Source organism: Dermacentor albipictus, chromosome 1, assembly GCF_038994185.2.
Source record: "Dermacentor albipictus isolate Rhodes 1998 colony chromosome 1, USDA_Dalb.pri_finalv2, whole genome shotgun sequence".
NCBI classification, from domain to species: domain Eukaryota; kingdom Metazoa; phylum Arthropoda; class Arachnida; order Ixodida; family Ixodidae; genus Dermacentor; species Dermacentor albipictus.
Window position 1 is genome coordinate 89,949,667 of NC_091821.1, and position 24,014 is coordinate 89,973,680.

The 24,014-nt window shown below is 45.9% G+C and overlaps 1 protein-coding gene across 6 annotated transcripts in view; it reads left to right on the forward strand.

Moving 5' to 3' along the window:
* The window catches only part of poe (E3 ubiquitin-protein ligase-like protein poe), a 549,262-nt gene that overhangs the window by 43,096 nt on the left and 482,152 nt on the right, over nucleotides 1-24,014 (forward strand). For 5 of the 6 annotated variants that reach the window (XM_065455076.2, XM_065455078.2, XM_065455079.2 and 2 more), the window contains exons 4-6: nucleotides 5,331-5,469; nucleotides 7,757-7,944; nucleotides 14,450-14,631. In XM_065455076.2, coding sequence (XP_065311148.1) covers nucleotides 5,331-5,469; nucleotides 7,757-7,944; nucleotides 14,450-14,631 — 509 coding nt within the window. The remainder of the gene's footprint in view (nucleotides 1-5,330; nucleotides 5,470-7,756; nucleotides 7,945-14,449; nucleotides 14,632-24,014) is intronic. The other variant, XM_065455077.2, reaches the window with a different exon arrangement.

Genomic DNA, 24,014 nt, shown 5'->3' on the forward strand with positions numbered 1-24,014 from the left:
GGATTCCTGATTAATAAGAATATAGCTGGTAACATACAGGAATTCTATAGCATTAACGAGAGGGTGGCAGGTCTTGTTGTGAAACTTAATAAGAGGTACAAAATGAAGATTGTACAGGCCTACGCCCCTACATCCAGTCATGATGACCAGGAAGTCGAAAGCTTCTATGAAGACGTGGAATCGGCGATGGGTAGAGTGAAAACTAAATACACTATACTAATGGGCGACTTTAATGCCAAGGTAGGCAAGAAGCAGACTGGAGACAAGGCCATGGGGGAATATGGCATAGGCACTAGGAATATCAGGGGAGAGTTATTAGTAGAGTTTGCGGAACAGAATAATATGAGGATTATGAATACCTTCTTCCGCAAGCGGGATAGCCGAAAGTGGACGTGGAGGAGCCCGAACGGCGAGACTAGAAATGAAATCGACTTCATACTCTGCGCGAACCCTGGCATCATACAAGATGTAGACGTGCTCGGCAAGGTACGCTGCAGTGACCATAGGATGGTAAGAACTCGAATTAGCCTATACTTGAGGAGGCAACGGAAGAAACTGGTACATAAGAAGCCGATCAATGAGTTAGTGATAAGAGGGAAACTAGAGGAATTCCGGATCAAACCACAGAACAGGTATTCGGCTTTAACTCAGGAAGAGGACCTTAGTGTTGAAGCAGTGAACGACAATCTCATGGGCATCATTAAGGAGTGCGCAATAGAAGTCAGTGGTAACGCCGTTAGACAGGAAACCAGTAAGCTATCGCAGGAGACGAAAGATCTGATCAAGAAACGCCAATGTATGAAAGCCTCTAACCCTACAGCTAAATAGAACTGGCGGAACTTTCGAAGTTAATCAACAAGCGTAAGACAGCTGACGTAAGGAAGTATAATATGGATAGAATTGAACATGCTCTCAGGAACGGAGGAAGCCTAAAAACAGTGAAGAAGAAACTGGGAATTGGCAAGAATCAGATGTATGCGTTAAGAGACAAAGCCGGCAATATCATTACTAATATGGATCAGATAGTTCAAGTGGCTGAGGAGTTCTATAGAGATTTATACAGTACCAGTGGCACCCATGACGATAATGGAAGAGAAAATAGTCTAGACGAATTCGAAATCCCACAGGTAACGCCGGAAGAAGTAAAGAAAGCCTTGGGAGATATGCAAAGGGGGAAGGCAGCTGGAGAGGATCAGGTAACAGCAAATTTGTTGAAGGATGGTGGGCAGATTGTTCTACAGAAACTGGCCACCCTGTATACGCAATGCCTCATAACGTCGAGCGTACTGGAATCTTGGAAAAACGCTAACATAATCCTAATCCATAAGAAAGGGGACGCCAAAGACTTGAAAAATTATAGACCGATAAGCTTGCTGTCTGTTGCCTACAAAGTATTTACTAAGGTAATCGCAAATAGAATCAGGAACACCTTAGACTTCTGTCAACCAAAGGACCAGGCAGGATTCTGTAAAGGCTACTCAACAATAGACCATATTCACACTATCAATCAGGTTATAGAGAAATGTGCGGAATATAATCAACCCTTATATATAGCTTTCATTGATTACGAGAAAGCATTTGATTCTGTCGAAACCTCAGCAGTCATGCAGGCATTGCGGAATCAGGGTGTAGACGAGCCGTATGTAAAAATACTGAAAAATATCTATAGCGGCTCCACAGCCACCGTAGTCCTCCATAAAGAAAGCAACAAAATCCCAATAAAGAAAGGAGTCAGGCAGGGAGATACGATCTCTCCAATGCTATTCACAGCGTGTTTACAGGAGGTATTCAGATACCTGGATTGGGAAGAAATGGGGATAAAAGTTAATGGAGAATACCTTAGTAACTTGCGATTCGCTGATGATATTGCCTTGCTTAGTAACTCAGGGGACCAACTGCAATGCATGCTCACTGACCTCGAGAGGCAAAGCAGAAGAGTGGGTCTAAAAATTAATCTGCAGAAAACTAAAGTAATGTTTAACAGTCTCGGAAGAGAACAGCAATTTACAATAGGCAGCGAGGCACTGGAAGTCATAAGGGAATACATCTACTTAGGGCAGGTAGTGACTGCGGATCCGGATCATGAGACGGAAATAATCAGAAGAATAAGAATGGGCTGGGGTGCATTTGGCAGGCATTCTCAGATCATGAACAGCAGGTTGCCATTATCCCTCAAGAGAAAAGTGTATAATAGCTGTGTCTTACCAGTACTCACCTACGGGGCAGAAACCTGGAGGCTTACGAAAAGGGTTCTACTAAAATTGAGGACGACGCAACGAGCTATGGAAAGAAGAATGATAGGTGTAACGTTAAGGGATAAGAAAAGAGCAGATTGGGTGAGGGAACAAACGCGAGTTAATGACATCTTAGTTGAAATCAAGAAAAAGAAATGGGAATGGGCAGGACATATACTGAGGAGGGAAGATAACCGATGGTCATTAAGGGTTACGGACTGGATTCCAAGGGAATGGAAGCGTAGCAGGGGGCGGCAGAAAGTTAGGTGGGCGGATGAGATTAAGAAGTTTGCAGGGACGGCATGGCCACAATTAGTACATGACCGGGGTTGTTGGAGAAATATGGGAGAGGCCTTTGCCCTGCAGTGGGCGTAACCAGGCTGATGATGATGATGATGAAATATTTTTGGCCGGTGCCCTGCTCCCTTTTATGCCTGGCCCGTCACCTATGAACAAAGGCACGTTTCTTTTGAACGCCCGCCCCAGACAAGTACATAATGTTACACGTCTTCAGGCAGACCAAGCCAAAGCCCTCCATCCCCCCCCACCCCACCCCCTCCCCCTCCAAAAATAAAGTCCTGGCTACACGCCTGCACTGAATGGCAGGCTTAGATTAGTGTAGCACTCAACCAGCTATCGCTTGGATTACAGACTTTCCCCTTGAACCGAAAACCGATCAAAAATATTTTGGTTTCATTCCGAAACAAAATAATATTTCGGTTATGTTTTTGTTCTGAACAAGAATATCGGACTTCCCCCCCCCCCCTTTTTGATTTGGTTTTCATTCCGTTCCGACACACTGGTATGCACTGCGCTTCTCAGCTCAAAATGGCCAGACCTGGAGAGGGGCCCTTAACAATATATTGGATGTAACATTGAGCAGCCGATGTACAGTCAACTTTTGTATGTGTTCTAGGCGAAATAAACTGCTTACTGTAATGCTCCCAGGCCCAGTTGCGCCTGCCTGCTCTGTGCGCAGTATAAGTGAATGCACTGATCATCATACATTGGTGGTGAAGCAGCACACTGACAAGGACAACGCGAAGACACACAACAAAACATGAGACTCGCTGCACTCGCAACTACTTTACTTCAGAACACATACTTCATATTTATATACCTGCGCACCCTCAGACTTCACATGTAAGCGAAGCCAGATTAAAAACACTTTCAAATTCATTTGTCCACCTCGCATACCCAGGCATCAAAGATAGGCAACCTATCTATCATGGTGTGCAATCCTATGCTATTTGTTGCACCCCTAACAAAATTTTTATTACACATTTTTTTCCCCTCTTCTTTCTTTTTCGTAGTGTTCTTTAAAAAGGCAACCTCACGATGGCTCAGAAGAACAGATGGTTGACTGATACAACCCTCTCCTCTCTTGTAAATGTGAAAAGCTTCCACTATTTCCCTGGTCAGCTGATCATTATGGTCAGTGCGTTGCTTCAGCACCAATGTATGATGATTAATCGCCAACTTGCCCAACTTTCCACATTACTGAATGCACTAATCTATTGCACCGTCATGCATAGCCTCGCAGCATGTGCTGGCTTGCGCACCCAGACGCGTGTGAGAGACAGAGGTCAGTGGAGAAGTGCGATAGTATGGTTCTAGGGATCATAGTGATAGGGAGCCGCTGCTTGTGCACAGCTATGTGCAATAGTGAGAAAGACCAGTGTAGCTCAACGGTGTATTTGATGCGGAGAAGTGGGAGTTTCGAACTGCCGCAGTGAATGAGTGCCGAACCTGGCGGAAAGTGATGTACAGTCACGAGCAAAAGTTTGGGGACCAAAGGTGCCGCGATTATTTATTTATTTATTTATTTATTTATGTATTTTTATTTTATATATATATATATATATATATATATATATATACATATATATATATATATATATATATATATATATATATATATATATATATATATATATATATATATATATATATATATATATATTTTTTGCTGTCTGGGCATTCCGGCTGAAATCAACAGCGCAAGCCTACATGCGTTTGTTTAACCAATACAATGTAATAAACCAATTCCATACCGCGGAGCGCTTGAATATATTTCAATTTTTGCTGATGTCGTAGTCTCCAAACTTTTGCTCGCGACTGTACGTGGCACGCAACGGTCGGATATATTGTGGTTTCGGAGACAAATGATAGTTCGTTATATCTATTGGCAGGGCATTTTCACTTCGTTAAAACAAGGTTTTAATACATGGATATCAATGGGGATTTGAAGGGGAGTTCGTTTGCTTCTATATATCTGTTATTTCATTATATCCTGTTATGTTATAACGCAGTTTGAGTGTAACAATTAAATTTGTATACTGGGTGTTTTGCGCTGAAAGGAAAAAGAAGGAAAAAAATCCTTGAGAAAAAAAGTGGGCTGCCTCCCACCTCACATGGATGCCTTCATTGCATCTCCCTACGCATTGCTAGCCTCTCGTGCCTCTTGCCTGTCTCCCTTCCACCTCTCCAATGTCAGTGCAGTTGACTCATGTATTGGAGAGGTGGAAGGGAGAGGGGCGCACCAGTCTAGTGATGTGTAGGGCGATACAACGAAGGTGTACCTTCTTTTTGTAGCATGCAGCGGGTCTGGCGGCTCGCCCTTTTTTTTTTTCTCCTTTTCGTGAATTTCGCATCCCTTTTTTTCTCAGCACAGACACTTAGTAGCCAGATTTAATTGTTATAGCCAGTAATGCAGCATGGCAACATATGTAGTAAGTGGTTTATTTTACCATAGCACACACAGAAGTTCGGTGCCAGGGCTGCTCATTGTTACATCCGAGTATTGTTAAAACAGGTAATGCTGTAAGTTGATTCGACTGTACATCCTTTTGTCTAAATAAAATGTTTAGATGTTTGTCCCCTCAGCTTTTTTTTTTTTTCACAACACAGTTATAGCAATTATAGATTATAACAAAGGGATTTTTTTGGCACTTGAATATTGTTATAAGTGAGTTCAACTGGGTAAGATTTATCATCCAAACTAAATATTCATAATGCTGTCACAAATTTGTTATATATAAATTTTCTTAGCACAGTTGGAGTATATCTGCAATTTGTTTTTTCTGCCACTTTCAGAGCCTAATTATGGTACTCATTGGCGGCCTGTGTCTCTCAAATGCGGGCACACCAACCAAGTCTGAGTTGACAACTCTTTCCTCTGTGCTCAAGTCTGCCCAGCTTCCTCCCAGCTTGGCATCAAAACCAGATGGTACTGGTAAGCTACCTTGAGTGTGCATTAGAATCTGTGGGAGAAACTTTCACACTGCTTCAGACTGCTGATAGGTGCTGCATTTAGCGCTTTGCGTATTCACCTACTCAGGCTTAGGGGCTATGGAATTCTGAGCTATGTATGGTGATAATTTTTGCATTTGATGCGTCCATGGGGGCCTTGAATCTAATGGACCTGGCATTCAGCAATGGAAGGCCCTAGCCACTGAGGCATTGCAGTGTTTACATAAATGGTAGATATGCACATATATTGATATTTTAATTGAATACTAATAGCTCTAACCCATTGAATTATTTTGTTACTTTCAAATGCCTGATACTTTTGCTACAAATAATTTATACTATTTAATAAATAGCTGATGCACCCCCAAACATACACATGCAGCTCACTCACGACATTATGGTTATTTTGACATGAGTCAGATCAAAGCTACATCTTTTAATACAAAAACTCGCATGACGTTCTCCTAACTTTCAGTGGCACTTACGTGGTCTGGTACAACTTGTCATGTTTTCATAGTCACCATTCAGCTCGGAGTCCACATAACGAAAACACAGCAGGTGGTGTGGCAGTAACCTAGACAAGCTGTGACAGTGTTAAATTAGATTACTAATGGAAGTGGAATTGTGTGCTAGAAACTGAAGGCATGAGTGTGCAGATGGCATTGTATCTTGCATAGGTTGTGCAATGAGTCTGCTGAGCATGAAGCGCACATATGAGCCTTTTTATTCAAAGCAAGATTTTGATTGTTAGACTGAGGCAATGCACACCCAGTTTGTGAAGTCAGTGGTGACACAAAACTGTGTCAGCCGGCATAAAAATTTTGCTTGGCCAAAATGCATGCAAGAACATGCAGTGCATGGCTATGGTTTGTGCTGTTAAGCACAAGGTCATGGGGTCAAATCCTTACCACGGTGGGCGCATTTCAATGGGGGCAAAATGCAAAACACCTGTGTACTTCGATTTAGGTGCACGTTAAAGAACCCCAGCTGGTCAAAAGTTATCCGAAGTCCCCCACTTCGGCATGTCCCATAATCAGATCATGGTTCTGGCATGTGAAACTGCAAATTCACCTAATTTTAAGTTAACATGCAGTGCAGCTCGTCTTTCGCGTTTGATTTCATTTGATTGTGCTGTCATTTTTGGAAGGTTGCATAAGTCGTGCTGCATCATGTAAATAAAATTTAAAAATGTTTCCGCAAGATAATGAAAAGTTTTCTTGTAGCTCAATTCTATAAAATTTCTAATAAACAGTTTTTGTTGGGCGTCCGCAACATCTCTGTGTGCGCATTAAACTCGTGGAGACGACAGTGCACATGCACTGTATGTAGGAGCACGCACGGTCTCTTGCATGTGCCTGCAGCTTTTCGAAAGCTGTGTAGCATCCGCTGCAGGCTTTGCGGGATGTTCTCGTGGGTTCTTGCATGTCCACGAGAGCGCATTTTTCGATATGGCTCTGGCTGAAGATATGACTCCAGCTTGTGGTTTGACTTCGTGTCAGCTGATATTGGCTACACACTTTCAGAAGCTGGCATATGGCGGCACTGAGTAGCACACTACCAACTCCTGCATGTGCAAGTCGGCAATCCCCTTCTCAACTTTTGCGCCCGGCCAACTATTGTCGTTTCGTGTGCACACGCTTCACTATGTACGCATGACCTCACGTGCTGCGTAAGTGGGTAGTTGCAGACACCCAACTAAGACTGTCTAATGGCTACATTACAGCTGAGTCTATATAGCTAAGTCTCAACAATAAAAAGGCATACATTTGGCAGAAAGGTGGTTATAATAAGAATTTTGTCAAGTTGAGGTTTCAGTTCTTGAAAAGGCTGAAAAGCTTTCTAGTCTCCTTGAACAGTTAGTTTGATTTTTGAGATCAAGTAAGCTGGCCGTCATTTTGTATTTTGAGCGTAACACTCCATGTTTTCCCTGAGTCTAACATGTGATTTAGCATGCATGCATGCGGGAAATATTGAGCTGTGGCATGGGCTGTGCCTAGTGCCTGAAACTGCTATCAAACGGCACTGTACATAAAATCTTTGCAAATGAACCACAGAATAAAAGCAAAATAATGAATTGGGTAGCATCAGCTACCACCTTGTTTCCAGGGGATGCTTGTAAAACCCATCCATCTGCAGCCAGTCTTAGACTTCCTATCTTTTGAACTGATCTGTACACTTCGTTTCATGTATACTGTAAGGGTTGATTAGTTGTGGTAAAGATAGAATCTGTTCCACTGGTTAATGGTGAACCATGAACCTGATTTCAATAGAACGACGTCGAGACGACACACGAGAGCTGCGGCAGCTCTGGCTGAACCCTAGCAGCAGCATCCTGGAGCAGCTGTCCACCCCACTGCTGGAAAACCCTTTGGGGCCCAAGTCGGATGCTAGCACGGATCTCGACAAGGACTTGGACCTCAGTGCCAGTCACATCATCGACCCTGGAATGGAAGCTAAGGTGCATTTTTACTGCTGTACACTTTCTGCAGTGAAAACTTGGGCACTGAAGCTATTGCATATCTTTAGGTCTGTTTTCTGTTATACACACATTGTGTCTGTGAAATACAGTATGAACTTTTACTTGGAGGCAAGGGCACACTAGAATATAATTTTAAGATGCCCTGTAATACTTCTTAAAGGTACCATAACACCATAATTGAAAGCAACTCTTCATTTCACTGTGTTCATGCTACATGAAATGACCACTCGGAAGAATGAGAAAATGTGGTTGTCTAGATTCTAAAAGTAAAATTTTTTATTTACTTTGCCACTTTCTTGCTAGTCTGGCAACTCTAGTGCATTCATGGATTTTGACATAAAGTGCAACCCACTGCTTGTGTTATCTGCTGCAGTGGCTCAAAATGTTTCTTTTCCTTTAAGCTGCATTGGAGGGGTCACAGCTTGTTGTTCGCATGACATGAAACTGAAGCAGCACTCTGCCAAAAATAACTAGCATGCCAACTTAGCATACCTAAAATATACTCAACTGTTAAATTATGGCACTCATAGAAACAAGTACTGCTGGATGTTACTGGTGGTTACAAACCACCAGTAACCGCTAGAATTCTAGCGGTCTCTGCTAGAATTGCTTCCATGCTGCTAGAAACAACTGCTTGCACGTGCACAAACTCAATGGGTGCGCTAGGCATCATTGCACCTTTGCATCATGGAGGTGGCAGCAAAAATGTGTGCATATACAGCTGACCAGTACTGTAGTTCATGTGTTTGAGGTTCAGAAGCTTGTTTCAAATTATCTTGAGCACAAGTAAGTAAAAATGCTGGCATCCAGGCAGAGTTCATTTTCTGCAGTGTTTTCCTCAGCAGTTGATCTTCCTAAGGCCAGTTCTACAGAGAACGGCATAGTATTTTTGTTGGCATTGTTACAACAGCTGTCCAAACTATGGCTTCAACTTGTAGGTCATATAGGCATCATTGTCGGTTTACTATTACAGATTGGTATTTCAGTTACTGTCTATAGACCTTTCTTTCGTGGGTGCCACCATATTGTGTATGCAGTAGCGCCATCTATGGGCAGTTGGCATGCTGGCTTGGGCGAGCATTCCGTCTTGTATGTCAGGTAAATGCTCGGCGCTGGTTTCTGGCACTTGTTTTCACACTCGCCCTGTCTATTTAGTGTGACATGGCATCTTATACATGGAAAACGGTTCTATGAGACGTACTGAAGTGGTTTAAGTCGGCATGGCAGGACTTTTTGCTGGCGTTGAGGCAGACGGAGCACACATCGCTATGTGTACACATGTGTTTGAGCCTACAGTCAGCCTTGGAAATCATTTGTGCATTTCTAAAAATTCCATTCACTAGTGTGACTTTATAGCAGTATTCTCCCTTAGTTCTAAGCTGCAGTTTAGGAGCAACGAAACATGCGCGACAATCGTAACAGCGTGGGTAGCGTTCTGCTACGGTAGAAGTTGTGCTGTTATACTTTGAGAAGCGTTCAAACTGTTGGCCGTAGATTACATTGCGGAACCACTTGGTTCGGTGAATGTGGCCTACACCCATGAATAAAATTGTTTTGGTTAGTAATAACAGCATACCTTACAGTATGAATGACACGTGTCCAGCAAAACGACCGTTTATGAACTGCTCGAGCGTCCGAAGCAGTGGTAGATGCTGAATTACATATCTTTGCTCTATATAGCGCATGTTCCAAGCATGTGACATTATTTATGCATCTATAAACATTATGCGGCATGACCATGCGAGGTCTTATTGTGGCATTAACCCGTTTTCTCATTTTTTTTTTCGGTTTTGTTTATCTCATTCTCAACGACACACTCACCTGTATTACGGAAATTTTGTCCTCACAAATATCCATCGCATTCTTTTTAGGTGGTCCCTCTTTGATATTACGGCTTTTCAGGCCAGAAAAGGAAATGCCGAAGCACATAGCTTATGTATGTATCGTGCTGGTTCACCAACCGCAGTCGCTGTGTTGAGCAGCGCCATTGACTTTATACAGGAGGCCAGCGTAGACATATCATAGTGATTTCAAGTCTGCTAGACTTGAAATGCGTGAGAACGATTCCAGTGTATCACAAATATTTGATAGCGCTTGGCACTTAGATGTTTGGGGTTTGGATTAGGTTGGCTGTACATGGGCATGAGCTCTTATGCTTTAGTTCCTATGCCAAGTGATCAGATTGTGAGCAAATTTTCCTGTTTCATGGCAATACACAGACGCCGGTTCTCTTTGTTGAATTAAAACCAATACACCCAAAATAGTCCACAACACATACACACACCGCGACTGATGATGCCCGTCACATATTTACACCCCCAAGAAATATTTTCGCATACTGTAGTTATCGATGCACTGAGAGGCTATACACTGGTTCCCTGACGACCTTGTATGAACGGACATTACGTAAAGTTCATGAAATATGAGCTAAAACATCTCCAAATCATTCCGCAGCACGTGACAGCAATACTTTCAAGCAGCGCCGTGCCAGATCACACAAGCGAGAGAGGAGGAAAGGCTCGCCGTGCGCCCTTTCCTCCTTGCCAGACGAAAAGCTCTATAGACAACATTACTGATTGTTTGCATCAGCAATGTGTTGGCATCAATGTTATGTTTGCCCAGGATGAAATTGGCTCACACAAGATGAGCACAGTCACACTTGGCAGCTGCTGGAAAAATGCAAACAATACTCAAGTTTGTAAACTGTTTACATGCTGTGACAGCAGGGAGGGGTGCACATTACAGAGGTTTTGTGCGACCTCGTGTTGCCTGCACCCAATGTGTATTGTGAAAGTGCATTCTTGTAAAAATTCCAGCCTTTTGTCCATTTGACTAGTCATTGCAAGATGGACCACTAACTAAAAAGGCGGGAGATATTGCTTATTTCTTTCTCTTCTGTTACTTCAAAGTAGGGGTGTTCGAATACCGAATACAGTTGAACCTCGAAAAAGAACCCCAATTTATTGACATTCTCAAAGTAATAGATTTCTTCATTTCCCACTCTTTTCCCCATTGAAAACCATGTGTTTATTATTTTTTCTCGATCTGATGAGGTCATTTAAAACTGCAAGCCCGATTTAGTGAAGTCCTTTTGCATCGCACGCATATACCAGAAGCCTCCTTGACAGGCAGGTAAAAATTATAGAACTTTTGGCAGGGCAAACAGCACTTTACATGTGCCCTTTAACGCACAAATTTTGCTGGCGGCCTTCAATTTGTGGAGCAGAACATACCCCTGTGCCATATGTTGCGTACATATGAAACCCAGTTGGTGGTTTGATCTTGTGTGTAGGCTATTTTTGCCTGTTCACGATGAGCGGTGCCTCTCCAAAGAGAAAAATTACGTGCCTTGATGTAAAGGCTAGAATTATCGCCGAAGTTATGAGTTGCGAAAAGGAGACTCTTGCTGAAAAGTATGGGATTTCATCGAGCTCACTTTCAACTATTTTTAAATTTAAGGACAGTATCATGAGTGCTGTCAGTGCTGGTGGTTCAGGCCAACAAAGAAAAAAAGCTAAAGGAAGTGGCTTACGTCGACATAGAAAAAGCCCTGTACCCGTGGTTTCTAAATATAGAAGGCAAGATTCAAGAAGAACGTTTGAAGTGTAGTGTGAAGCAAATGATGGCGATTAAAGTTTGGCATCCACCACAGATATCGTTGGCTTTTGGCAGCTTCTCGGCAATCAGGGCGGTGCTCCCACTGACATGACGTTCGAGGACTTTGTCTTCAGCGATGCTCGTGCTGTGACAACTGAAGAGCTGGACGATGATGCAATAACACACAGCGTCACAGACATTGGCATGGAGAGAGAGAGAGAGAATAAGCGTTTATTGTAGTAGAGGTTGTTCGGTTATGGTGGATGGAGCCCTTCATCCAGGGCTCCACTGGTTACAGCAGCTCGCCAGACCTGTTCAAGGGTGGCCAGTTGGCTTCCCTATTCCACTTCTGTGAGTTGCACCTCCCGCAACCAGTTATGGTGAGTGTTGTCTAACAGCGGTGAGATGGCAGCTGGGTGTAACGTGCACTGGAATGTTGTGTTTGACATAGGTGTGGAGGATGATGACTCGGACGAAGAACTCGAGGTGGCAAGCAGCACAGCTACACCAAAACAAATCATGGGTGCACTGGATCTCTCTGCACTCATGCGGGTGTGCATTCACATGAGGCGAACTTGGTAGCTCTGTCAATTTACGGTGGTTCAGGCCAACAAAGACAAAAGCTAAAGGAAGCGGCTTATGTCGACATAGAAAAAGCCCTGTAGTTGTGGTTTCTCGATATAGAAGGCAGGATTCAAGGAGAATGTTTGAATAAAGTGGGGTGTGAAGCAAATGATGGCGACGAAAGTTTGGCATCCACCACGGATATCGTTGACTCTTGGCAACATCTCTGCAATCAGGGCAGTGCTCCCATTGAGGTGACGCTCGACGAATTTGTCTTCAGCGATGCTTGCACTGTGACAACTGAAGAGCTGGACAATTAACACAATAATCCAGAGTGTCACAGACAGGAATGGAGGATGATGACTCGGACGAAGAACTCCAGGTGGCAAGCAGCACAGCTACTCCGAAGCAGATCTATGCACGCATACGGGCGTGCACTCACACGAGGCAAGTTTGGTAGCTCTGTCAATTTACGAGCGCCTTGTAACCCCGACGCTCATGAAAAGCAAGCGGCAGGTAAAGCTGACCGAGTTCTCGAGTTCTTCGCTTCTACTTGAATTGGATGGAATTGCCCTTTAAGGTCAAATAAATATTCCAGCGTTCATGAATTTATTTTGCCGATTAGTATGTTGCCCACAAATTGCCATCTGCCAGGAGTGTTCTCACCTTTATTTGCATTGCTTAAATGTACGAATCTCGATTTAACGAAACTCTCAATTTAACAAAGCTTTTGGCTGCAAGGAGGACTTTGTTATATCGAGGTTTGACTGTAGCAGACTTCAAATCGAATATCATACTGAATGAAGAAAAAAAAAATCCGAATACCAGCTAGAATATTGAATAACAGCAAATGTTTGACAAAATTTAATGCTTACAAATTTAGGGCAAGAACATACGGGACTCCACATGCTCGAGAGTCCCCTAACATTGCTTAATAAGAATGTAGCAAGCAGTGGCATAGCCAGGGGGTGGCCCCCCTGCCCCTCCCCCCAGCCTAGAATTTCTATGTTAGTATGCGGCCTTCCTAGCCCCTCTCTCCCCTTCCTCCCCCTCCCCGGTCATGTGTGTGCCTGCCTCCCCCGCCCCACCAGAAAAAAAAAAATCCTGGCTCCGCACTGGTAACAAGCTATAAGTAAGTTGGGCACTGTCGGCATCAAATAAAATGGAAACAGCAAAGTATGTGGTTGAAGTATAACTGAAGGTATAGTACACACCATCCAGTAATCACATTAAAAGGAGCGTACATCCTGTTTGACAGCTTTGTGCTCTGATGCTCCCCCTACACTGCAATATTTTCATTTTCGTTCTGGTTCTTTTTTATTTGCAGCAACTGTATTGTAAAGTTAAATGAAATAGATCTATTTAAATGGAACAAAAGATTATCGCTTGCATCAAACAGCCTCAACAAAGCAAGAAGCTGTGCATGGCATTGGAGTCCCACACATGATGTCACACACCAAAGGGCATCACTCAAACTTCAGGCTAATACTAGGCCAATATAGACAGCATGGAGCAAAAATTGTTTGTTGAGAGCAACTTGTCTTCTCATGTTAGTGAAGCAAAGCCAGTTGCCAAATCTATTACAATAAGCATGATGTATTATCTACACATGGTAAAATGTATTGTAGCAGGAGTCTCAGAGTTCAGAAAAGAAAAAAAAAAAGAAACTGGCAGGAGTTCCTTGAATAATTACAAATATGGGGGGGGGGGTAATTATAAAAAAATAGGGCAGTAATGAATGTGGCCATGTGATCAAGCATTGTTGACATGAATGGAATGTCAGTTCGAATGTATTACTGTGTGCGCCAGTTAAGGTTTATGCAGCACCTGATTAAACACTGCATTGAAGTTTCTGATTAAATGAGGACTTCAGGTTATATATGCTCTATTGATTACGTATAGACTCGTGTAAGGGCTGCACCCCCCACTTGGCAGCCTGAAATTTGGGGGCAGAAAAACTTCCAGTGGAGAAGAAATCGTGTTTGGTGCACCGATGCTGCGTGCTGCTGCTAGATGGCGAGAGCTGCACTTTGACCTCTGATGCAGTGGTACATTAGGGGAACGGGGGTGTACACAAGTCGCTGCCTGTGGCGCCACTATTTTTACCAGAAAGTTCGATCCCTTGTAAGGGCCACGCCTCGTCAGAATTGTGAAAAAGTGTGGCGCTTACACGAGACTATATGGTACCTCAAATCAAGGCTTCAAATCCATTAAAGAAAAGTGAAGTGATGCACGTGGTGTTGCTAGCTTCAACTGTTTTTAGGCATTGGCTCTTACATGCTGCTGCTGCTGACCTTTGTCTATGTGCCATGCTTGCGTGCAGAACTTTTTGCTGGCCAAAAATGTGGCCAGTTTGCAACGAGAGCGAGCGGGTGACATCCTTCTTGACGTGTGCCTGGCCCTACCCTCCGTGGTGCAGTACACGCAAGGCTTAGAAGATGTACTTCTCTCAGGCGGCACTATGACGCTTGACTGCCTGACAAGCAGCATTGTGCTGTCTGGATCGTAAGTTTGGACTTTTCTTATATTGGTGTATGACTATTTACATTTTATAATATCCTTGGCTGCCTTTCTTTTACTTCTGATATTGGTGGTGACACTGCACATCAGGACCAGCATGTTTTCACTCTTCTTTCTGTATCTGTTATGTTATTTGGCTCGCAAAGCTGCCGAGTCCGATTGACCTTGTCACGCTCGACGACACGCTACACGTTCATCCCAAACTTGTCCTTTATTTCCGCACTCCAACCATACACCACATCACCACACTCCGAGTCCTCCCATTCACACCTCTCCTCTCGCACACTCGCTTACTCCTGCCGCTGTCTTCCCCGCACTCAAGCCACCTCTTCTCCACTCAGTCAACTGCTGTTGATCCTGCGCTTGGCCTCCGAGAACTGTGGCTCCTCATCGCTGGTCTTGGGCTCGCTTGCCCCGGCCCTTGCGTGTCACAACTCTCTCCCCCCCCGCCTCGAATCGTGAAGCCGTGTTGGTAGGGAGAAGCAATGGCTCTTGGTAGAGCATCAGCTGGTCAGCATGGGTGGTAGTTCGATGACGTCCTGTAGTAGGATCGCTCAAAACAAAGTCATTGTTGCCTAATCGTTTGACTACACAGTAAGGTCCACTTTGCCGCGGTGCCAATTTCGCCGAAACGCCCTTGGCCGCATCACTCAAGGTATGAGAATCCAGGAGCACAAGGTCATCCTCTTTGATGGTTGTTGACTGCCGATGACGGTCGTAACAGGATTTCTTCACCTTCGAAGCAGCTGCCTGATGCGACCGAGCATATTGGAGGGCCTCTCCAAGCCACCGTTAGAGTTCTGCAACAAGTGCATGGTGTGCTGCTTTCGGAGGCTCCGTGTGCTCCTTGTCACTTGCAGGTTCCCATGGGGTGCGCAACTTGCGACCGTAACGCAACAATGCTGGAGTATATCCAGTGACAACGCTCTCGGCAGTACGCATGCCAAGGCCGATCTCAGGTATATGCTGGTCCCAGTCTTTGTGGTTTGAGCAGTATGCCCGTAGGCACTGCTTAATTGTGCCATTGTGACGCTCCACCATTTGGCTAGCCGGCCGGTAAGGCACTGTGTGGCGATCTTTGATGCCCCAGTGTTTCAAGAGGTTGCGCCATAGTGTGTTAACAAAGGGCTTGCACAGGTGTGCCATGGCGGCAGAAGACTTGCACCATGCACTCTAGTATTGTTGCAGTTGTTGCTGCTCGTAGAGGGAAAAGCTCGTGGAACTTGGTAAATTTATCAATAACTACCAGCAAGTATTTGTGGCCCCAAGATGTAGTTGGCAAGGGCCCGATAATGTCGACACTGAGTTCTTCCATGGGTGATGTTGCCCACTGACTGCTCATGAGGCCTTCCGGTTTCTTGCGCTGATCTTTTGTGCACTGACAGACAGTACAGCATTGCACATACTTTGATATGTTCGCTCGCATACCCAGCCAGACGAATCATGCAGCAACACTCCTCAGAGTTTTGAAAAATCCAGCATGGCCCGCAGTGGGATGGTCATGGGCCATCTTCAATGCTAGCTGCCAGAAGTGATTAGGTAGCCACGCTACCTTCTTGTTACCTTTTTGCTGAACCAGCAGTCTGTTTGGCTGCAGTTCCGTTGTTTCAGCCAGATCGCGAAAAAGGCCATGATCAGTGTTCGAGCTTGGGAGCCGATTCCCTTGGACCACTGCCTTCAGCTTTAAGAGGCAGTCATCACGAGCCTGTTCTTGTACAAGCTGTATTGTGTCACTCAATAGTGAAGAGTCATTCTCCGAGGTAACAGCTACTTCATCAAATGTAATTTTGCCTTCAGGTTCTGGAGCAGCAATGGGGAACAGTGTCTCATGCAGGTTGTCACTTGGGCTGTCATCACACTGGAGAGGGGCTTTACTCAAGGCATCAACGGGTATGTTTGCCAGCCCTCGTCTGTGCTTGATTCGGCAGTTGAAGCCCTGCAGCCAAAGAACTGAACGCTTGACCCTGGGTGAAGCTTGGTCGGTATTAAACATCCATGCCAGGGAGGAGTGGTCACAGTGTATCTCAAACTCCATGAGCTCCATGAGGCTGTCAGCGGCCTTTGCCAACTCCGTGAGACTGGTGAACTGCCTTCACTCCACCAAATCCCGGAGTTGCGGGTGCATCTACCGTAGCACGCGGTCAACCTTTTTTGACTCGGGCACTTCGCCGCCAGTCCGGTCGTAGTAGGCCGCAATTGTATTTATAAATTCTTAAAAATTTTCTTGGGGATGTTCTGTCCGAAGCTCCAGCTCTTGTTTCAAGCGGTGCTTCGCGTAAATGGAGGAGAACTCCGCAATAAACGCCGCAGTGAACTCCTGCCACGATCCAAACGAGTTCACAAATCACCACCACAACTTCGCGCTACCTTCCAGCACAGCGTACACAATGTGCATAAGCCTCTTGTCAATCGCGACACCACTGACCAAACAAAAGGTTTCAAGCCAGTCCGAAAATTCCTCGGGGGACTGAGGGTTGTTGAACCCCTTGTACCTTGGAGGCTGACCTGGCTGACCTCCTGTGGAGCGCGAAGCGCAGTCGCTCACTGCTTGAACCGCCGCCGCCGCTGTCGTAGAACCCGTAGGCACTGCCTCGGCCACCATCAGTCTTTGTCTGACCACTGCCGCGATTTATTCGCATTCTATGGTGGATCCGTTCGTCTACCCCAACAGATGCTGCACTAGTTCTTCGCGAACGTTCACTGTCTCCATGTCCACGTAAATACCGGACGAGCCCCCACTTGTCACGCTTGACGACACGCCACACGTTCGTCCCAAACTTGTCCTTTATTTCCGCACGCCGACCATGCACACCACACGATCACACTCCGAGTCCTGCAGTTAGCACCTCTCCTCCTGCATGCTCACTCACTCCCGCCGCTATCTTCCCCGCACTCACGCCACCTCTCCTCCGCTCGGTCAACTACTGTTGATCCCGCGCTTGACCTCTGAGAACCGTGGCTCCTCATTGTGGGTCTTGGGCTCACTTGCCCCGGCCATTGCGTGTCACAACCTGTCAAAATGCGGCAAGTCCAAACACACTTCTGACAACTGTATTGCCACGCTTCACTGTCCGAACTGCGACAGTGGGCATGCCGCCTAATTCCGTTCATGTCCCATGTGGAAAAAAGAGAAAGATATCCCTACACGTGAGGTAAAGAAGAATGTCTCATTTCAGGAAGCATAGAAATGTGTTTCATTTCATCATATTGTAAGGTATGCTAATGCAGCGTGTAAGAGGGCAATGCCACAGCAGACTCTGGCATTGACCTGGCCCACAAAGAGTGTCTGTGGCTGTGCCACCAGCTCGCTTGGCGACAGCAGCCGGTGCTGCTTTGCCGTCTCTGAAGGAGGACCCCATCGACCTCTGGGGTGGTGGGCTGCACGGTCTTGTCTTTTGAGGCGAGGCTTTCAAAGCGAACACACTGCTTGCAAGAACAGGAGTCCAGTGCACCCCGCAAGAGGCGATGGACATAACTCCCAGCCAGCTGGCGCAGCCTGTGCCTAAGGAGTGGCGGGATTCTCTCGACCACTCTGAAAACACTGCATATCAGGGGCCTGGAAAGGACCCTGTGAGCTAACCTTTCCTTTCCTTGAGGGGAGGTGAGGGTCCTGAAAGCTTCTTTTTTATTTTTCGACATCCATTGCTTAAATTTTGTGTGGAGATATATTGCAGAATGCTGATTTCAAATATGTGTTTAGATTTAAAATACCTCACCTGGAAAAAAAGATATGACAGAATACAATACTCCTGATTAGGTCATGTCTTACGGACCTTTTTAATAATTTCTCATTAAAATAAAGTTTCTTTAAGAATATGTAGACATTCCCAAAGGCCCACTGCATATCCTAAAGCTAAGCGAATACCAATAAAGTAATTGTGATTATCAGAAATGAATAGCAAAGTTTGGAAAAAAAAAACAGTGTGGAAGTAATTAGCCTACATTTGATCTAATTATTAATCTATCACATTTTAAGAAGAAACGTAAAGCTTTTGGATATAACCGAAATATTACTAAGAAGAATGATACCTAGTTCACTGAAATCGGTTGATGTAAACATCATCAAAACTTCCGTAAGGCAAAAGCACTTGACGAAAAAAAGAAAGCTGAGAAAATTGCATTTAAAGTTTTACTGCCACTAGCTCTTTTGTCTATTGAACAAATGGAAAACCTTTGGGCTCTAACGTGTTACCCAGGTGTTGCTGAGCCCAAGAACACTAAATTTACTGAAATCAATTCATGGAAACTTTATCAAACCTTTCATAAAGCAAAGGCACTTGACGAAAAAAAAAAAAAACACCCAGAAAGTCACTTTCAAGTTTTGAATGCTCTCACAAGTTCACACCAGACCTGGGCAGTAATCTTGCGTCTTGTCAGGCTTGTGCTGCTTGGCCATTCTCTTCATCTTTTCAGTCTCTTTGTGACCTTTCTTAGACCTGTAAAGCCTTTGTTTGTCCTTTTCAAGGCTCCTTCGAATGAGGGAGCTGCCAGGACTATAGCCAAGCTGCACTGCAACAGCCTTGCTGGTTTTTGTCATTCCCTGATTGTAGCGTGACACTGCTTCAGAAACATCCCTTTCCACAGCCAGCAATGAGTCGTGTCTGTTTTTGGAGCTTTGGGTCCAGATCACAGAGTGCAGGCACTCAATGGCATTTTGTGTTATGCCATCACTGCAGCGCTGTAAGAGGGCCTGGTTACAGTGAAATCTCGTTGATACGATTCGGCTAAATACGTTTTTCGGCATAATACGTTTTTTTTTCGTTCCCGGCCGATGCCCTATAGAGGTAAATGCATTTTTGTACGGCTAATACGATCGTATTTCCACGTCGGTTTGGATAATACGATCCCGGAAACGTCTTCTGTATGATGATAACATCAGAGCCAGTCCTTTGAAGCGGGTGGGCAGAGCTACTGAAATTAACATCGAGCGAAACGACAGGCACGGCGGACTAAAGACGCGGCGACGCGCGCTTTGTATGCTCGAGGTTTGGCCTGGCTCGGCTCGGCTAGAGTCCGGCCGTGCTTCTGCACAGCGCCTGCAGCAGTGTGGCGGCCTCTGGGAGCAATTTTCGCAAGCTCGCACACCAAACGCACCGCATCGTCGGCGCGGTTGAGGCGCTATTGGCGTTTTTCCGCGATGTGATGCGGAGCGCTGATTGGCCGGAGCAGCGCGTTCAAATCCCGCGGGGTAAAGCGCGCCTACCATTGGCTGCTGCGCCGGCGGCGGCGGCTGCTCAAATCCCGCGGGCTAAAGCGCGCCTGCCATTGGCTGCTGCCCGGGCGGCGGCGGCTCCTCCCTGTGATGGCGCGCTCGCGTCCCTTGCTCGCCTGCTTTCGAGCTGTTCATCGCCTAGCGCTATCTTTTAGATTATTTGCTCAGCTTTCTCTTTTTTTCGCTAGTTCTTCGCTGCACGCGATGCCGGCAAAGCCCAAGACAGTGCAGATGTTCGGTGCACGGGAGCGCGATATGCGTCTTGTACGAGCATCGAACTTCCTATCTTCCGCAGCGAGTGCCGACTGCGTAGACGCTTTTCAGCGGCGAAACTGTGCTTTCGGCTGTCGCCAGTCGAAAATCCGACACACTGAGTGTGCCTGGAGCCGCAAGAGCTAATTAGAAGCTCCGCAGGAGCTTTCTAATAAAAAAAAAACACGTGTTCAACTTTAAGGCCTGTTTTCTCGGAATGTATTTTTTCGCTAGTAGTGGTGCTAGGGAAGGCGATATCTCAAGAACCGCTTTTCAGATTTGTATGCCGTTTTTTTATTCTGTTCCTGAGTGACTTTGCCAGGGGGTAACAGGCTTCTTTTTTTGAAAGTTGGTGCAGTTAATTTATAATAAGCAATTAATTTTTGATGAATGTGGTCATTACTGGCTACATCAAATTCAAAGTTGTCTTAAAATTTTTTGGAGGGGAAATTAAAGAAAAGGGCTCTTTAGCCCCCTGGGATATCTATCAAGGAATCATCACAGTGAATTTCAGCTTCCTACGATGTCCTGGCATTTCTCCAGGCTTTTCCTCAGGCATATACATGAATCACCTAGTTAAACCTCAATAACTCTGGAACTAATAAACATATCTTCATGAAACTTTGCAGTTCCTTATAGTTCGGTGGTGTGAACATATCCTGAAAGTTTCATCTGGATATCTTAAAAAATAAGAAAGTTCGGTCTCCAGGGTAGCCTCCCCCCTTAATAAAAGCAAGTTCTGTGCCAAGTATGTATTATTCGCGATCTTTTGGAGTCCGTTTTGGATAATACGATTTTTGGATAATACGTTTTTATTTTCGGTGCCCGTGAGAATCGTATCAACGAGATTCCACTGTACCTAGCCTTGCAAAGACTGGCTCTAGTGCATTGTGAGTAAACCTTGGCAGAAGGTTTTTATGTGGTGGTGGCTCCTCTTGGTTGGCCAGGGCATGGTTGTAGAAGCACCAGGAGTCATCACCTTCAGGACAATGACTGTGATCAGGGGATTCGTCCATTGAAGTCATGTGCAATAGTGTGGCCTGCACTGCCTTCTGCATTGCAGGAACGTCATGCCTGTTATGCCATCATAGTTTATCTTTTTTTTTTCATCCTGGGTAAGTCTCCCCTTCCCACCAAGAGACTGCTTGGACTTTTTTCTTCTCCAACAAGGTGCGAAGGGCTGTCCCCATTCGCCTATGGACATGGTTCAGACAGTCTTCTTTTTCAATGTCTAAGTATCCGTAGATGCTGTCTTGAGTCAGTGCATGAAAAGTGCAGCTATTGCCATCAGACAGAATCGTTGTGTAGTGCAGCCCATTATTCTGCAGGGACCGCCTGAACAGGATCAGTGCTGCTTCCGTCTCCATCCGTCTGGCATTGCAGTCAGTGTTTTTTTGACACTTGTGGGTCATAGCCCAGTCACCGTAGCCATCAACATCGTGGTCAGGTGCTCCTTGGCAGCCACGGCAATATCGAGAAAGGACAACATGGTCCAGCACCAGGCCTGTGTAAAGTTCAATAATGCACCCCACAGCTATGTTATAATTGTGGCCACGGGTTTTCCAGGTGCCATCAAAAATGACGTCCACGTTTCCTACAGGGTTGAGGAAGTCCTTGTAGAGGGTTCTGACTACTTCCATGCTTGCTGCCTCTGTGGCTGTTGCTACTGTCTGGCAAGCTCGCACCGTGGTTTCCATTTGTCCCCTGAAGGTCTTGTGATGTGAAGGCCCCAGTGGGAGAGGTTCAGGGTGGCACAAAAGTCCGCAAGGGCTCTCACTCCTTTTCCTATGCTTTGTATGCCTTTCATTGCCCTGAGGTTGACCTCAAAGGGCGTGATGTTTTATGCTCCGGTGACTCGTGGCGACCAAAAGTGCCGCTCTGTGAAATCGCAACTTGAGCACGTGAGCAATAGCCTCACTGCTAGGCCGTACTGTTTCTCATAGCACTTTTTGAGCTCAGTAGTAGCCATCCCACACTTACTGCACGTTGTGGATGCGAAAAGCGTCTGCAAAACTTTCATGTCCACAATGACGTACACCATGCCGCGATCGTCGTCGTCACTCACCGTGCCTATGCCTAAAAGCTCGAACTTCCACGAAGACGCACACTTTTTGTCAAAGAAGACTTCACGTTTTCTGCACGTTCTTCACGCTCCGCACACTCAGCCTCCGTGTAAAACGTGTCGATGCAATGCGCACGTGAGCTTGGTCCAGGTGCACCCACCGGCGATGCCGAAGTTGACTTTGACAGTCTCGAGGAGCTTGAAGCAGCTGCGTCGACTCGCAGTGCTGTGGCTTGCGGCAACACTGAAGTTCCCGAGGAGCTTGGAAAAGCGGCGTCGATGCGTGGTGCGGTAGCTTGCGGTAAAACTAAACTTTACGATCTGGATGAGTTCGGTGCAACAGCCCCGGGGGACCGCGGTACTGCAGCTTGCGACAACACCGAAGTGGCCGTTCCCGGTGAGCCCAACGCAGCGGCGCCCATAGGTGGTACTGTGGCTTGCAATGACACCATAGCTGTCGTAGTTCTTTTCGACGATGCAGTTATCTTGTTCCAAGCACGTCTCCTATTGTGGACCACTTTCCGCATGCTTGATTTCAAACGCGAGTTCTGCCCCATCAGAATAACAGCTGTTACGTTAGACCGGCGGGGACTGGCGATCTTCCGGGAAGCGACCAACGGAGAGGCGCCACCAGGTCTGCTGTGATGACTCGTTTTGAAAGGACGGGCAATGCGCTGCTTCTCCAGCCTTTCGGCACCGGGATGTCTGCTGCGGCGACAGCCTGCTTTGTGAAGACAAGAATGAGCCGCGTCAACCAGAGGATGGTGCCGAGATGTCTGGACATAGTTGGTGGAGCAAGTATTGTTAATGTGTACGCCGACACCGTCATGGTCTGATTGGAGTGGGGGAAATCCTGGAAGAAGATATTTGGCAGTGCTGTCTCAGGCAGCTTAGAATGGGCAGACGTGGCGGCCATTGTCTGTGGCGTCGACTCTGGGATAAAGAGGCGCCTGCTCGGGTCAAGCACCATGTCTGCGAGAACTCACTCACCTCAGTGTGATCAGTGCAACCTGTGTGGAAGTGAGTGCGTAAACCCTCCCCCTCAAAGGCGGGTCGGCTACGATGACTTTGGACGCTGCCTTTGGTCAAACGACCGTTTTCCCTCACCTAGGAATCTAGGGAGGACAGAGTGTATTTAAGGAGCCGTTCGCGGCTCCTCAGTGTGCGTTTCTCTTTCAGTCATGTTAGACTGATGAACTGTAACGTTCTTATGTAGATACTATAAATAAATCACATATTCCTCGTTCTCGCTGAGAAGCAGTCCTTCCCTTCAACGTCCTCAGCGTGGATGAGTTGGACGACGGCATGGGCCAGCTACCTTCTACTTCATGCCCGATCCCAACCATCACGTGGCACTAAAACACACACGTACACATGACACGGCAGCCTGGCTAATAAATGTTGTAACAAAAGTGCGAGTAAATGGGAGCAAATTAACGATGCAAATATTTTCATGAATGATGCGAAAAGAGACTGTGGGGCGCGAAACACTGCACATCAAAGAGTAGCCTCGGGCGCACGCAGAGGGCGCAAAGGCACCACGCCATCAGCACGCAGCCGTGCCAGCTCGAGAAGGAGAGGAGGCGTTGTATCGTGCGCGTCTGAGCAAGACGACAAACACAGTGGTGGGGCATCAAAAAAACTGCCTGTCTCTTTATTATGTTTGCTTTTATATCTTCGTATGAGAGGGTACCGCATGCACAGAAGTGGTTAGGGGAAAGAAGGATGCGCTGCTATCAGCTCGTCTGCTTCCATGGTAGCCAAGTATGATGCATCTCCTTTCCTTTAATGAAAAAAAGGAAGGACTTTATATAAAGACCAGAAGGCAAGAAAGAATAGCTA